At 47.1% G+C, this 13,471-nt stretch overlaps 1 protein-coding gene across 20 annotated transcripts in view; it reads left to right on the top strand.

Moving 5' to 3' along the window:
- Positions 1-13,068, top strand: part of TNIP1 (TNFAIP3 interacting protein 1) — a 57,804-nt gene extending 44,736 nt beyond the window's left edge. For 10 of the 20 annotated variants that reach the window (XR_014522260.1, XR_014522261.1, XR_014522262.1 and 7 more), the window contains 12 exons: positions 437-527; positions 1,063-1,152; positions 2,543-2,608; positions 3,394-3,525; positions 4,173-4,301; positions 4,488-4,616; positions 4,936-5,061; positions 6,126-6,206; positions 8,621-8,818; positions 9,299-9,389; positions 10,189-12,645; positions 12,692-13,068. Coding sequence is in view for 10 of the 20 variants with exons in the window: in XM_083488373.1 (XP_083344499.1) it covers positions 437-527; positions 1,063-1,152; positions 2,543-2,608; positions 3,394-3,525; positions 4,173-4,301; positions 4,488-4,616; positions 4,936-5,061; positions 6,126-6,206; positions 8,621-8,818; positions 9,299-9,389; positions 10,189-10,232 (1,177 nt within the window). In the remaining 10 variants the exon portion in view is untranslated. Of the gene's footprint in view, positions 1-436; positions 528-1,062; positions 1,153-2,542; positions 2,609-3,393; positions 3,526-4,172; positions 4,302-4,487; positions 4,617-4,935; positions 5,062-6,125; positions 6,207-8,620; positions 8,819-9,298; positions 9,390-10,188 lie in introns of all 20 variants that reach the window. The other 10 variants (XM_083488373.1, XM_083488378.1, XM_083488380.1 and 7 more) reach the window with 1 other exon arrangement.
- Positions 13,069-13,471: the final 403 nt, after the last annotated feature.

Here is a 13,471-nt window from a genome sequence, read left to right as displayed (position 1 = left end):
CAGAAAGCCTTTTCCAAGTCTCCTCCTGCTTCCCTTTGCAGTCCCTTTAAGATAGGAACCTAGAGTTTTTAAGGCAGGCCTATCATAAGTAACACTGAGCCACTTGTCTTGGGTGGCAGAGGGGCAGCCGAGCAAGCAGCCCCCTGCACATACTCCCACCAGTGTGCCAGAACAAGTGAGCCCTTTTGCCAGACACTCTCATGCCATTTGAGGTTCAGTTGCTGGCAGCTGCATGGCTGGGCACTGTGGCGAACCTTTTCAAGATTTGGGAGCAGCTTCACCGTGGTGTTTACAGTAAGTGGCAGCCCTGGCACACACCATGGGGCAGAGGGGCTCTGCCATGCCTCAGCTGGCAAAATGTCTTTGGTCAGCTCCAGCCAGAAGAATTTCTCTTCCCTGATGCTCGTCTTGCTAATATCATTCCTTCCCAATGTAGGTGTGAGAATCTGGAGCTCAGGAAGATGGTGATGATGGGCAGCAAAGAAGGAGTCAAGGCAGAAGGCGTAGAATGTGCTGGACTGCAACAGGTGGGAGGCTTTTCCCTATGAAACAGAGATGGAGAACCTGAGGCCCTCCAGAAGTTGTTGGATTGCAGCTGCCATCGTCCCTGACCCTTGGCATTTTGCCTGGGGCTGAGGAGAACTGGAGTCCAACAACATCTGGAGATTCCCCAGCCCTGCTATAAAACCAGATAGTCTGTTCATCTTGGCCCACTACCCTGGGCCTGATCTTGCAGGATAACTGTTCAAGAGCACAGAACTGGAGTGGAGTGGCTGTTGGACTTCCTGCTCCAGCCACTTGAAGGCTTAAGAACTGCCTCTCCCCCACCCGCCACCCCCGTATGCATGCATTAAACATGACAATAAAACCACCCTGGTTGTTATTTGCCTTTCCAATGCATATTAGATCATGGTTGTTGTGGGAGAAAAGAGCCCTTACTGTTCAGTGCTTTGGATGCTGGCTTTGGGAGGGAGAAGCATGGGTGCTGCTCTTGAATCGCGAGCTGCTTGCTATGATTGGCTTAGCCGCTTCTCAGGACCTTTTTGTGTGTCAACATTTCAGAAGGGGGTCGCAGAGGAGAAAGCCACAGGGAGAAGCATGTTGGGGTCGAGTGAGAAGAAAGTGAAGATCCTTGAGCACCAACGCAACGAGGTAAGCCGGACATCTGCCCCAAATGACCTAAGGCCAGAGGAGAGCTCAGCACATTTATTATTTTAAGTGTTGCATCTCCTGCCCCTTAATTGCACAGTTTCCTGATGCAACTCACAACTGTAACCAGACGAAGTCACAATACTGCCCCGGCAAGCGGAGAACCCACAAACCACAAGGCAGGGCAGTGTCGGATCACGTTGAAAGTCAGAGCAAAGAGCAGTGCTTTCATTCCCACCCCCCAGGGAAGCCTGGGGAATGAACCAGGGAAGGGCATTCCAAAGGCAAGGCTCTCTAGGGAAGAGCCACAGAGGTGGATCATCTTGCAGGGTTCAAGCCCTGGCATCTCTAGGTAGGGCTGTCTGAAAGCATGGAGGACCAGTCAGTGTAGACCAGGCATAGGCAAACTCGGCCCTCCAGATGTTTTGGGACTACAACTCATCCCTACCTAACAGGACTAGTGGTCAGGGATGATGGGAGTTGTAGTCCCAAAACAGCTGGAGGGCCGAGTTTGCCTATGCCTGGTGTAGACTATACTGAGCTCCATGAACCATTGGTCTGTCTTCCTACATTCTGCCACAACCCAAAAGGCCCTGTTGCCAGTTACTTGCCTCACTTGAGAAGATAGGGCTAGCCTGATGAGGACCTCTGAAGACGGTCTTAAATGTCAGGCCAATTCATGTTGGGAATATACAGTGCTTCCCATATCTCCAGGAACCTGACATCTGCCCCCCCCTCCCACTCTCCTTGGAAACATCGAGATCTGATTCATACCCTCGACATATTGAGTGAGCTGCTGCTCCGTGATGTTGTCATGTGGCCTAAACTGTGATTCCGCAATGGTAGCCTGCATTAGTAGCAGGGTCAGGTGCCTTTTTCTCTTCAGCCCAGGATTGTCTGCTGACAATGGCTCTCTGGGGTCTCCTGCTGAGATCTTCCCTTTTCACATTGCATCACCTTTTTTTAACTGGAGATGCCAGGTGGGATGGAGCTGCAACAGTAGCATCCTGGCAGCAGCATCGCTGCCATGTGTCCAGAAGAGGTGGCAAGGTCGGGGCTGCATTGGTGCAGCAGTGGAGCCAGCCCAGTGCCACTGCTGCTCAACTCCAAATCTCCCACTGTCACTCCACTCCTCCTGCCTCCGATAAGCGGCAGCAGGTCTGCTGCTAGGCATTTATTGTTGCAGGGAAGCTGCTCCTGCTGTTCAAGAGAGGCCCAAGGTCAACCAGCTTTGGGTGCTATCAGGTTTGGCAATCTATGCAGAGCCTGAAGGAGGCTATTCCTGTAAGAGAGTTGCTGGACAGACTAGAAAGCGCTGGCAAGATAGTGCTTTGGCTACATCAGTAGGGAATTGAGATTCTGTCCTTTGATAACTCTGTGCCTTTCCTTCTAGCTGCTGGAGGTAAATAAGCAGTGGGATCATCATTTTCGGTCCATGAAGCAGCAGTATGAGCAGAAGGTAATAGCAGGGTACCAAATGCCTTGCACAAATGAAGTTTTATAGGTGACAGTTATTTCACATAATACGACACCCAGAGAACTTTGTGTTTCTCTCATATGCCTTGTCGGAGGGGAAGAATATTAACAGGCATGTTGCTAGAGGGAAAGCTGGGTCTCTCTATGGCACTGACTTTTTCTCTCTGGCTTTAATGCTTTTTATGATAAATGTTTGTCTGCCATCTTACTGGCCTGCATCGACGCACCAAACTCAACATACGGTTGACAGTCAGCCAGCACAATCAGGTAGTTGTTGTTGTCTGCCATCTCTTAATCTCATTACTTCGGTTAGCTTGGCTTGTGCTATATGCCAGATTTTATTTACCCATTCCTTACGTGTTGTGATCCTAGAACTTTTCCCATTTTTAGCTATAACAATCTGAGCAGCTGTTAATAAACCAAAGATCATTACCTATTGAGTGGGCATGTTTTCATGATAGATTTCCAGTTGAACTGGTTTTAATTCTAATAAAAATTCATAACCAGTTGTCCTCTCAATATCTCTTTTAATTTTACTTCAAAACATTGGAATACCAGGGCAAGGCCTCTAGAGGGTGTGTGTGTGTGTGTGTGTGTGTGTGTGTGTTGTCTGAGATGTCCCATTTTATCAGCATTTTTATTCTCATTGCTGTATAGTATTCTCATACAGTCAGACAAGAGATACTGCATATTTTTAAATGTTTGCAGTATTTCTAGCTGTGTTCTGCGGTTTGTTTCATGTTTCATGTCATCTTCCCCCCCTGGCAGATAACAGATCTACGGCAGAAGCTTGCTGACTCCCAGAAAGCCCTGGGGGAGCTGGAGGCAGAACGAGAGCAGAAGCAGAGGGATTTTGACCGTAAGCTCCTGCTGGCTAAATCCAAGATTGAAGAGGAGGAGGTGAGTCTGATAAGAGGTCCAACACTCCCTGGAAATGCATCAGCACCCACCATGGCCAATAGTCAGGGATGATGTGAGTTGTAGTCCCACTCACAAGTTCTGCATCACTGTTATAAAGGATGAGACTAAAGATACTAAGCATGGGATACTGAGCCTGTCTAGTGTGAAGGTAGATGAGCTAGATAGTATATTTGACCAGAGAGGATAGGACATGGGTTAGAGGGATGGACAGGCAGTTTGAATTATGATGGCAAAGCTATAGCCACTTGCATTTGTTGAGATTTCAGCAGGCTACCCAGTTATAGACAATTAGTCAGTGGCAGGTGTGGGGAACTTTTGGCCCTCCAGATGTTGCTGAACTACAACACCCATAATCCCTTGGCCATTGACCATGCTTTCTGGGGCTGATGGGAGTTGTAGTATAGCAACACCTGGTCTGTGACAGTATGTTCTCAAGAAGGTAAAGGAATCTGCAAGGCAGGAGCCTGAAATTTATTTTTAAAATCTTCCCCCAATTCTCATTCATTTCATTTCATTTCCAGTTCTTCTACTTCTGGTTTTGAGGCACGTAGGGAGGGTGGTAGAATGTGGATCTGTAGTCCTAAGGTATACGGCTGTCTTGACTTTTATGACTTTGTCTTTCTCAGGCAGAAAAGGAGAGACTTGCCGGTGAGGTGAAAGACCTAAAACAGAGGGTGAAATTCCTTCAGGATCAGTTGGCTCCAGTCACCAGGCAAAGGGAGTACCAGGAGAAGGAGATTTTACGGCTTAATAAGGTGGGCAATATACTTCTGCTTCTCTGTAGCCATGCCAGTTTTTCCTACCCCAGGTTATGAGCTTTCCTGGACAGTAAAATAGCCTTAAATCTCTTACAATATCTGCAAACATATTGTTTACTGATGCCAAGCTGCTGTGGAGAAAAGACCATTTTAACAGTCCTCTCTGTTCCTGACTCCTCTCAGGCCTTAGAAGAGGCCCTGAACGTTCAAGCCTCTGCTCCTTCCCCTTCGGCCTTCAACAGCCCCATTGAACCTGGAGCATCTGTCCGGCATCAGGAGGTGGTGACCCAGAATGAGCTCCTAAAGCAACAGGTATGGCAGGCTTCCATGAAACTAGGACTCCCCTTGGCTTGACACCATTTGTGAACACAAAAGTTATTTCCAGAAAACACAGTGTTCCTTTTGCTTCCTAAGCTTGTGCCTCCTAGGCTGGGGCAACCCAGTCAGATGGGCAGGGTACAATGTAGTTGTTGCTGCTGTTGTTATTGTTAACGTCTTTGAAGCTGGGCTCAAAACACGGTTGTGCGCATTGCCTTTTCCTGACATCAGCGTTGGGACACTTGGCGCTTGCCATACATTGGGGTTGTATCTCTGTGAACCAAGGACTTCACTGCCTCTTGTTCCCTGCCAGGTGAAGATTTTTGAGGAGGACTTTCAGCGGGAGCGGAGCGACAGAGAAAGGATGAACGAGGAGAAGGAGGAGCTGAAGCAGCAGCTGGATAAGCTTCAGAAGCAGTTGGTGCTCACCAACAGCCAGGTAGGAACCCAGAAAGCACATTCTGGTTTCAAAAAGGAAGCTGTGCAATGAAGGGGATGACAATTAGGCCACTCTGAAATCCCAGCCTGCTGACTGATCCAGCTGCCCTGTGCTTTCCAAAATCCAAAAGACTGCTACATAGCCTTTCTATCCACCATTAGTTTCATCTCCCATGTTCCCTCCCCCCACATCAGTGTCCTTTTGGGGCACTTCCACTTCTCTCTCCCCCCTGTCTTTATCAGCCTGCTTCCCGTTGCCTTCTCCTAGGCCTAGCCGTGATCTTCAGGGGATCCCTTCTATATCCTGCATTGCTGCACTAAGTCTGTCCGCCTTCTCCCAGAGGGTAGCCAGGAGAACAAAGAGGCAAAATCTCACAAAGCGAAGGCATCTTCTGGAAGTTCTTCAGAATCGGGATGCAGTTCACAAGCCACAGTTCAGTCACTTCACTCCTATAGCAGGGCTGGGGAACCTGTGGCCCTCCAGGTGTTGCTGAGCCACAGCACCCGTCATCCCTACCCATTGATCATGCTGGCAGGGGCTGATGGGAGTCCAGCGGTGTCATGGAGAGCCACAGGTTCCCCATCCCTGCTCCACAGGTTGCTCACATCTGCTGCCTGTTTTATCCTTAAGGGAAAAGAGATAATTGTGTCATTTGTTTTGGAAGGAGAGGGGGAAGAGGCATGCCAGTAAGCAAAGACAAGGTGTGTTCAAGTAAGATTGGGTAGTTGCTCTCTCAGCCAGAAGTGGTTCTTGCTGTCTAGCTTGTCCGTCGAAATCTTGTATGGCCTCTTACTTCCCTCAGTCATGTGACCTCACTGGACCTTTGTAAGAGTAAGCTGGGGCAACCTCTCCTTATATCCACGCAGAGGCCTAGAGCCAAAGAACTGTGTTATGTGCTGCCTTTTGTGCTCCACGAGGGCACCCAGATTTGGAGGGAGCTCAGCAGCTCTAGCAGATTTGAGCAGAATGTTTGCATTTAATTTGCCTGGCCTCCTTCCCAGCGTGCAGTTGACAGGGAATCCTTTAGCTCCCCGCTTACCTGTGGCCTTCTCTCTCCCTGCCAGATGCAGATTTTTAAAGAGGACTATCGTAAAGAGAAGGAAGAGAAGGACAAGTTCAAGAAGCTGCTCAAGCAGCACAAACAGGTACAGAATGCCATGCTAGGAAAAGCAGTGTGCTGAAAGATATGACTGCTCAGGCAATACCAAATTTAGGTCACAGCCAGTTGAACTGCTAGGTGGACTGTTCAGAGGAGCTGGGAGCTGGGGGCACTGTTTACAGTGGTTCTACTCCTTTCTCCTGGGCTGTGTTCAGAAAGTGGTGTTGGGGGATGAGTGTTCAGACCCCTGTGCTCTCACTTGTGGGGTGCCTCAGGGTTCCGTCCTCTCCCCCATGCTTTTTAATATCTATATGAAGCCGCTAGAAGAGATCATTGGGGTTTGGGCTGGGTGTTCATCAGTATGCAGATGACACCCAGCTCTACCTCTCTTTTAAATTAGAACCAGTGAAGGCGGTGTATGTCCTGTGTGAGTGCCTGGAGGTGGTTGGAGGATGGATGGTGGCTAACAGATTGTGGCTGAATCCTGACAAGACAGAAGTACTGTTTTGGGGGGACAGGGGGCGGGCGGGTGTGGGGGACTCCCTGGTCTTGAATGGGGTAACTGTGCCCCTGAAGGACCAGGTGCATAGCCTGGGAATCATTTTGGACTCACAGGTATCCATGGAGGCGCAGGTTAATTCTGTGTCCAGGGCGGCTGTCTACCAGCTCCATCTGGTACGCAGGCTGAGACTCTACCTGCCCACAGACTGTCTCATCAGAGTGGTGCATGCTCTAGTTATCTCCCGCTTGAACTACTGCAATTCGCTCTACGTGGGGCTACCTTTGAAGGTGACCCGGAAACTGCAATTAATCCAGAATGCGGCAGCTAGACTGGTGACTGGGAGTGGCCGCTGGGACCATTTAACACCGGTCCTGAGAGATCTGCATTGGCTCCCAGTACGTTTCCAAGCACAATTCAAAGTGTTGATGCTGACCTTTAAAGTCCTAAATGGCCTCGGTCCTGTATACCTGAAGGAGCATCTCCACCCCTATTGTTCAGCCCGGACACTGAAATCCAGCGCCGAGGGCCTTCTGGCGGTTCCCTCATTGCGAGAAGTGAGGTTACAGGGAACCAGACAGAGGGCCTGTCAGTAGTTGTGCCCGCCCTGTGGAACACCCTCCCATCAGATGTCAAGGAAATAAGCAGCTATCCTATTTTTAAAAGACATATGAAGGCAGCCCTGTTTAGGGAGGTTTTTAATATTTAATGCTGAATTGTTTTTACCAATAATAATAAATTCTTCTTCTTCTTCTTCTTCTTCTTCTTCTTCTTCTTCTTCTTCTTCTTCTTCTTCTGGCTCAGATTCCAATCACTTGTATAATTTTTTGGTAGCTTCCTTAGGGCCAGTTCATATTAGGGATCAATGAATGAATCGGGTCACTTTTGCATGTGTTCACCCACAAGTCCATTCTGTCCCAAGTTAATCTGAATAACCAACTTGGATGACCTAAAAAGAGGATTAAACAAATTCATGGAGAATTAAGCTTTCAGTGGCTACTAGCCACGATGGCTATGCTCTGCTTTCATGGTTGGAAGCAGTAATGTTTCCAGTTTCTGGGAGCTGCCAGAGGGGAGACTGCTCTTGTGTTGGGGTCCTGCTTCCTGGTTTCCAACAAGCATTGGCTTGGCCACTGTGAGAGCAGGATGCTGGACCAGATGGCCAAGTGGCCTCTTCTTAAGATATTCTCTTTGCCATGACGCACCCATAAATTATTTCCATACATTGTGGATGTTTTCCAGTCAAATTGAACCCTAATTGGGCGAAAGGTATGAAACTTCTAGCCCCAAACTGGATATTACCTATTTTTTTACATAATAATGTGTTTTTCTTTCAGGGAAAGCAACCAATTACCAATGCCATTGTGGCTGATAATTTTACCAGGGTCCTAGGTCTCTCTCTCTCTCTCTCTCTCTCTCTCTCTCTCTCTCTCTCACACACACACACACAGAGAGAGAGAGAGAGAGGGAGGGAGGAGGGGAGGGGAGGGGAGGGAGAGAGATCTATCTCTTTAATCCACCCCAGCTGGTAAGGACTGGTTCTGCCCCACAGACTATAGGGCATGATATCCCATTAAACTGACAGTGTCAGAGTTGTCTGTAGATGGCTTTCTGTTTACCTATCCAGGGAGATCAAAACTGCTTCTACATGTAGATCCAGATTAGATCTGAGTCATTTTTCTCTTACTATCCACTGCTTTTATTTAAAAGGTAACTCCTTTTTCTCAGCCTACGCTTACTTTTTCCTCCTGGCAACAGTGAGATCAAAATACAGTGAAGGGGGCATAGTGTTCCTTCAGTCAGCCCAGGATGAAATGTCCCTGGATGAAAAGTACAGGATAACCAAAAACAATAATGCTTCCTCCTATTGATGCCCAAGTATTCCAGTAGTAAATCATTAGCCTTGTGTATGGCTTATCTGTGTTTGCATCATTCTCAGCCTCCTGCTTTCTCACTTACAGCATTCTGGTGACAGGCTTCATCCAGAGCCACAGCCAGGACCGGTGGCCCCAGTCTGCCCCATGTACCAGTTCCAGTGCCCCACTCCAGTCCAGCCCCACATGTATCTTGGTTATGAGGAGTGGCAGCAGATCCGTTACCCACCAGCGGCAATGCCAAATGAGCGTCCTCCGGTTCAAAACTACCACCGATTCCCTCCTGTGAGTTAACTAAATCAGAAGGCATCAGGGCTGTGAAAAAAGGCAGCTGGGAACTGGAGGCTATAAGTATAAAGCCATCCATTGCCTCATTAAAAAATAAATGAAGATCAGAGTCTCAGGATTGTGCCAGATTCTGTGCAAAACTCCAGGTGTAAGCGAATGCCCAGAATGAGCAGCTCTGCTTCTCCTGTTTTCCAAAATCTGAAATTGTTGGCTTTGCCTACCAGAATCCGTGCTCAAAATTTTGTTGCATGGCCTGATTCTTTCTTTAGTTATAGAATTCATATTAAGTTCTTCCTCTCGAAGGAATCCAGGGCATGTTCACCCCAGAATGAACGGTTCTGCTTAGCCTATTGTCAGTGCCTCCTCCTACTTGCACAGTGGGGCCATTCAGTTTGGAGAAGCAAAGTTTCCATTTTGAAGCACGCATTAGCTGTGTGCCATGTTTATGCTTGTTTATTTATGTCTTGCTCACTTTAGCCTGAATATACCTGGTATCCACCATGTGTTATTTCACAAAGTCAGAACGCACAAGCGCCAGATGGTGGGAAACAACTCCCCAAGGAATCGGGTAAGAAAGAGCTTCAAACTTCTTTGGTCAAATTCCCGAGAGCTATTGTGAATGCTGCTTTTCCTCCTCTCCTCGAAGGGTCTTCTTATCTGCTATGATAACAGTTCAGAAATGTTTGGCTGCTCCACATGGTAGATCATTTCCATTGCATGGGGCGCCTTCATGCCATCACTGGCTTTGTGGTGACATGCCAATTTGCCACACAAAACTGGGGAGGTTCACTCTACGGCAGCCACACCCTGTGTGCTGTGAGGGCACTGTTTCAAGCTGCCTTCGCCTGCCTATCTTAACACACAAACGGGCCCTGAACAAATAGGAGGAAAGGAGGTGCAAATCTTTGCTTGAAGGTGCAAATCTTTTTCATGCCTGAAAGGTCACATGAGTTTCTGATGTATGCGATTCACAGAGATCTAACTGGTCTTCAGGTTCATGGAAAACTTGCGCCTCAGTGTTTCAAGGAGCCAGAGGTGTGTGTCTTTGGGCCTCCCTAGCTCTCCCTTCACCTAGCCCTCAACATTTTGTAACTGTGCTGATGACCCGCCAAAAACTGGTGGCCCCTGTACTAAACCACAGTTTAGTGTGTTGTGCAGATGCGGCTGAAATATACTAAATGTCATCGGCCAGATTTTAAATATCCGCCGGGCATTTGGCTATGGAGTTGTCAGCAGATGCTGTTGGTGAGGATTGGGATGGTGGATTCAGTTCAGCACAAATCTCTGTGAGCTGAACATAATAGTATATTGTTGACCAAAGACCTGTCTGCCACTTTTTGTAATATTTGTGTGTTTTTGTCTTTCAGACCCTACAGGCCTTGGGTTACCTAAAAACCAAAGGCCCGCCTAACTCTATGGCCATGTGCAAGAGCATAAGAAATGGAGTTGTGATATACGCATGTGAGTCTGCATGTACAGATAAAAGCCTCCTTGTGCTCCTGGACACTATTCACATTTATCTGTGTACATGGAATACATGTACACTTGGATGCTTGAGCTGACAGCAGCTTTAGCAGGAATTTCTGAAGACGTATGGAAGATACTGCCAAGGAGTGACAGTGGCCCAGTGTTACGGGAGAAACCACTGGAAATAACTACCTGGGTCTCCCTTTCACTCACACTCAGCATTTGGATGAATAACTCTTTCTGACCTCAAGGATTCAACAGCCATGGATCTGCTATCAGATTCCAGTGGCAAACACTGGCAGCCCTGTGTCAACAGAACCTATATCTAGCTGATTCCCCCTGTCATGTGACAGCTTTACATTTACGGCATCTGAATTTGGTGGCAGCAGAAACATTCTATGTGCAAAAAGGCTTTTGCAGAGCAGCTGTTGTGGCCAATGCCTGGACAGGTTACAGACACTGAATTTTTGCAAGGGGGTAGGGAGAAGGAGAAATCCAATCCCTGTATAGTGTATAGGAAGTAAAATATACTTTTCCCATCCTGAATATATATTTTTTAATTTGCGTGTCGAGTCCAGTGGTTTAGCCCAAGGAAACATTATGCTTCCACTGAGTTGTGCTGTTCAGCGTGGTTAAAACTAGTATTTGTTTGTGTATTGCGCCACATACCCAGTTTATACATATACCTTAACTTACCCTCCTCTTAGTATTGGCAGCTTCCTGCATTGTTTTCCTGAGCCTGAAACTCTGTTCCTGTCTCTTTTCGATCTCACAGTATGAAATCGAACCCATTAGTCTCAATGTAAATGTGGTCTGCAAACAGGCTAGCAGGTGTTGCTGCACAACTTCTCTCTCTCAACCCTTGAAGACAGCTTGCTGGACTAGATGGACTTCCAGTCTGATCTAGCAAGGCAGTTTTTAAATGATTCCTGATGGACTGGGTGTGCTAACGAGAATAGCTAATCTTTGGTTGCAATCCACTTTCCTTGGCGTAAGTCCACTTGAGGCCAGTGAGATTCACTCCAGAATAAGGTTGTGCTGTAAATGTGGTAGTTTAGTGGAAAAAAACAACGAAGAAGGGTTGCACTCCTGGTGCAGGGCAGTAGTGACCAGCAAAGGCTTTTGAGGAATATGTGTTGCATAAAATCAAAGTTTAAAAACTCTGCTATAAGTGGTACTGCTGATGTTACCACTGTTTTACATGAGTCGGAAGGAATCACAGCTGTGTGACCACCGATTGCATGTGTTGTGGTCAGCTGTGTTACTCTTAAAAGAGCATTGATGGTATAATGAAACAGCTTGGATGCAATGGGGGTTCAGCTTTCTATAGGCATTCTGCACACTGGCTCGATAATACTGTTTCTTCCCCGATCTCCTCCTCGCACAGAGGCTGGTTTCTCCAACAAAGCAGCAGCATGCTTGTGGAAGTGGAGAGGCTTCATTTTAAGATGGGAGGGACCTTAGAATGTGCATGGATGAAAGATGAAATACAGGGAAGTGATGGCTGTTGCTTTTTAAGAGACAAATTAATTATGAGGGTGCACCATACGGTGAATAGGTAGGATGAAAAAGAAAATAAGTGCATATAGAAAGTGGCTGAGTCAGAGTCTGCAAAGACTTTGGTCAGTAAGGTTTCCACTGTTCACTGTTCCTCAGCATGATAATCCCTAAGGAAACAAAGGTGCCCTTTATTTTGACATTTCTGTAAAACCTACACTTGTTTCAACCACAGATTGCTTTAAAAAAACTGTTTTGAAATGCTAATCCAGCTAACCTAATTGTCATAAACATTTCTTTCAAAGTGTGCTATGCAAGAGGTGGTACAAATGGCTTGTTACATGCTGCTGTAATAACTGGAATACTCCAATGTAGGGGTGTACCAGGGGTTGGCTCTCGCCAAGGGTGCCGGCCCAGGGTGGCACCAAAATCGTGCCCCTCCACTCTGGCTCTCTGCCCATCGGCACACTCCCTGGGCCGCCACTCCACTGCTTTGGGTGGCTGGACAAGGTGCACAGACTGCTCTGGGCACCTCGGCAGGCCCCCGGTATGAGCTTAGTGGGAAGAAAGACATGAATTGCAAGAGGAGCGAAAAGGAAGGAAGCAGAAGAGGAAGCAGTGAGTGGAGGGTGGAAGAAAGGCAGGTAGGCAAAGAGAGAGATCAGTGGAGGAGGTGGTGGTAGGGAGGCTGAGCAAAGCGGACTCGACCCTGATGGCCGCAAAGGAAGTCAACAGTGGAGCGTGAAAGGCAAACTCTTTGAGTTTCTGGTCCATGGTATCTCCTGGCTTCAGAGGTGCCAATAGAGTTCCTTGCCAAGGGCGTCCGGGAACTTATGTCTGCCTCTGCTCAAATGGTTAATGCCTGGGCTCATTTGAAACTAGAATTGGATGTTTACAAATAGTCAGCCATCAAACTCTACAGGGAAAACTCTTTCCTTGGGAAGTAACCATAAAGGGTGGTCCTTTTTTCTTGTCCTCACAGAGGGAAAGAATAACAATTTACAAAATGTTACATTACAAGATCAATGCATACCACCCCAAACATAGATGTTATGGCGGGGGCACTTGTAACCCCCCTTTTCTTTCTGTCATAGGAAAGAAAAAGGTGAAGGAAAGCCTGATTAGAATTTACTGTACACATCACTCTAAATAGTAACACCTAGTATTTTTGCTTGCCGATCTTCCTGTTGTATAAATGTTAGAGACATTTTGTTTTGGCAAAATGATATTAATTATATATATTAATTTTATTCTATTCCTAATAAAGTGTGATTTTCCCCCCTGTGATCTACAGTCCCTGGAGTGTTATGTCGAAGTGAAATGTGTCTTTGTGCTATCTGGTGCTATTTATTAGATGCCTTTTGGATTGCCATAAATGAAAAGAGGATGAGTGTCAGGGCGTTGGGTATTTCCTTTCATCATCTGTAAGAAATAATTCCCTGCACAGCATAGATGGGGAGCCAGTAGTCCTCTGGATGTTGGACCCATTAGCACCAACCAATATGGGCTATGGGATCAGGGATGATGGGAGTTGTAGTTTAGCCACTGGTTAGCTACCCCTGATCCACAGTGCAAAAAGTGAAAGAGAAGATCCAAGGTGTGTGTGTGTGGGGGGTGCTTGTGTACTTTATCTTCTCTTTGAATCTATATTTGCATGAAGTGAACACCAAGAGGAAACTGCCTGAA

Source organism: Podarcis liolepis (assembly GCF_965112155.1).
Source record: "Podarcis liolepis genome assembly, chromosome: 2".
Lineage (NCBI taxonomy): Eukaryota > Metazoa > Chordata > Lepidosauria > Squamata > Lacertidae > Podarcis > Podarcis liolepis.
This window is presented reverse-complemented; position numbering and strand designations above follow the sequence as displayed.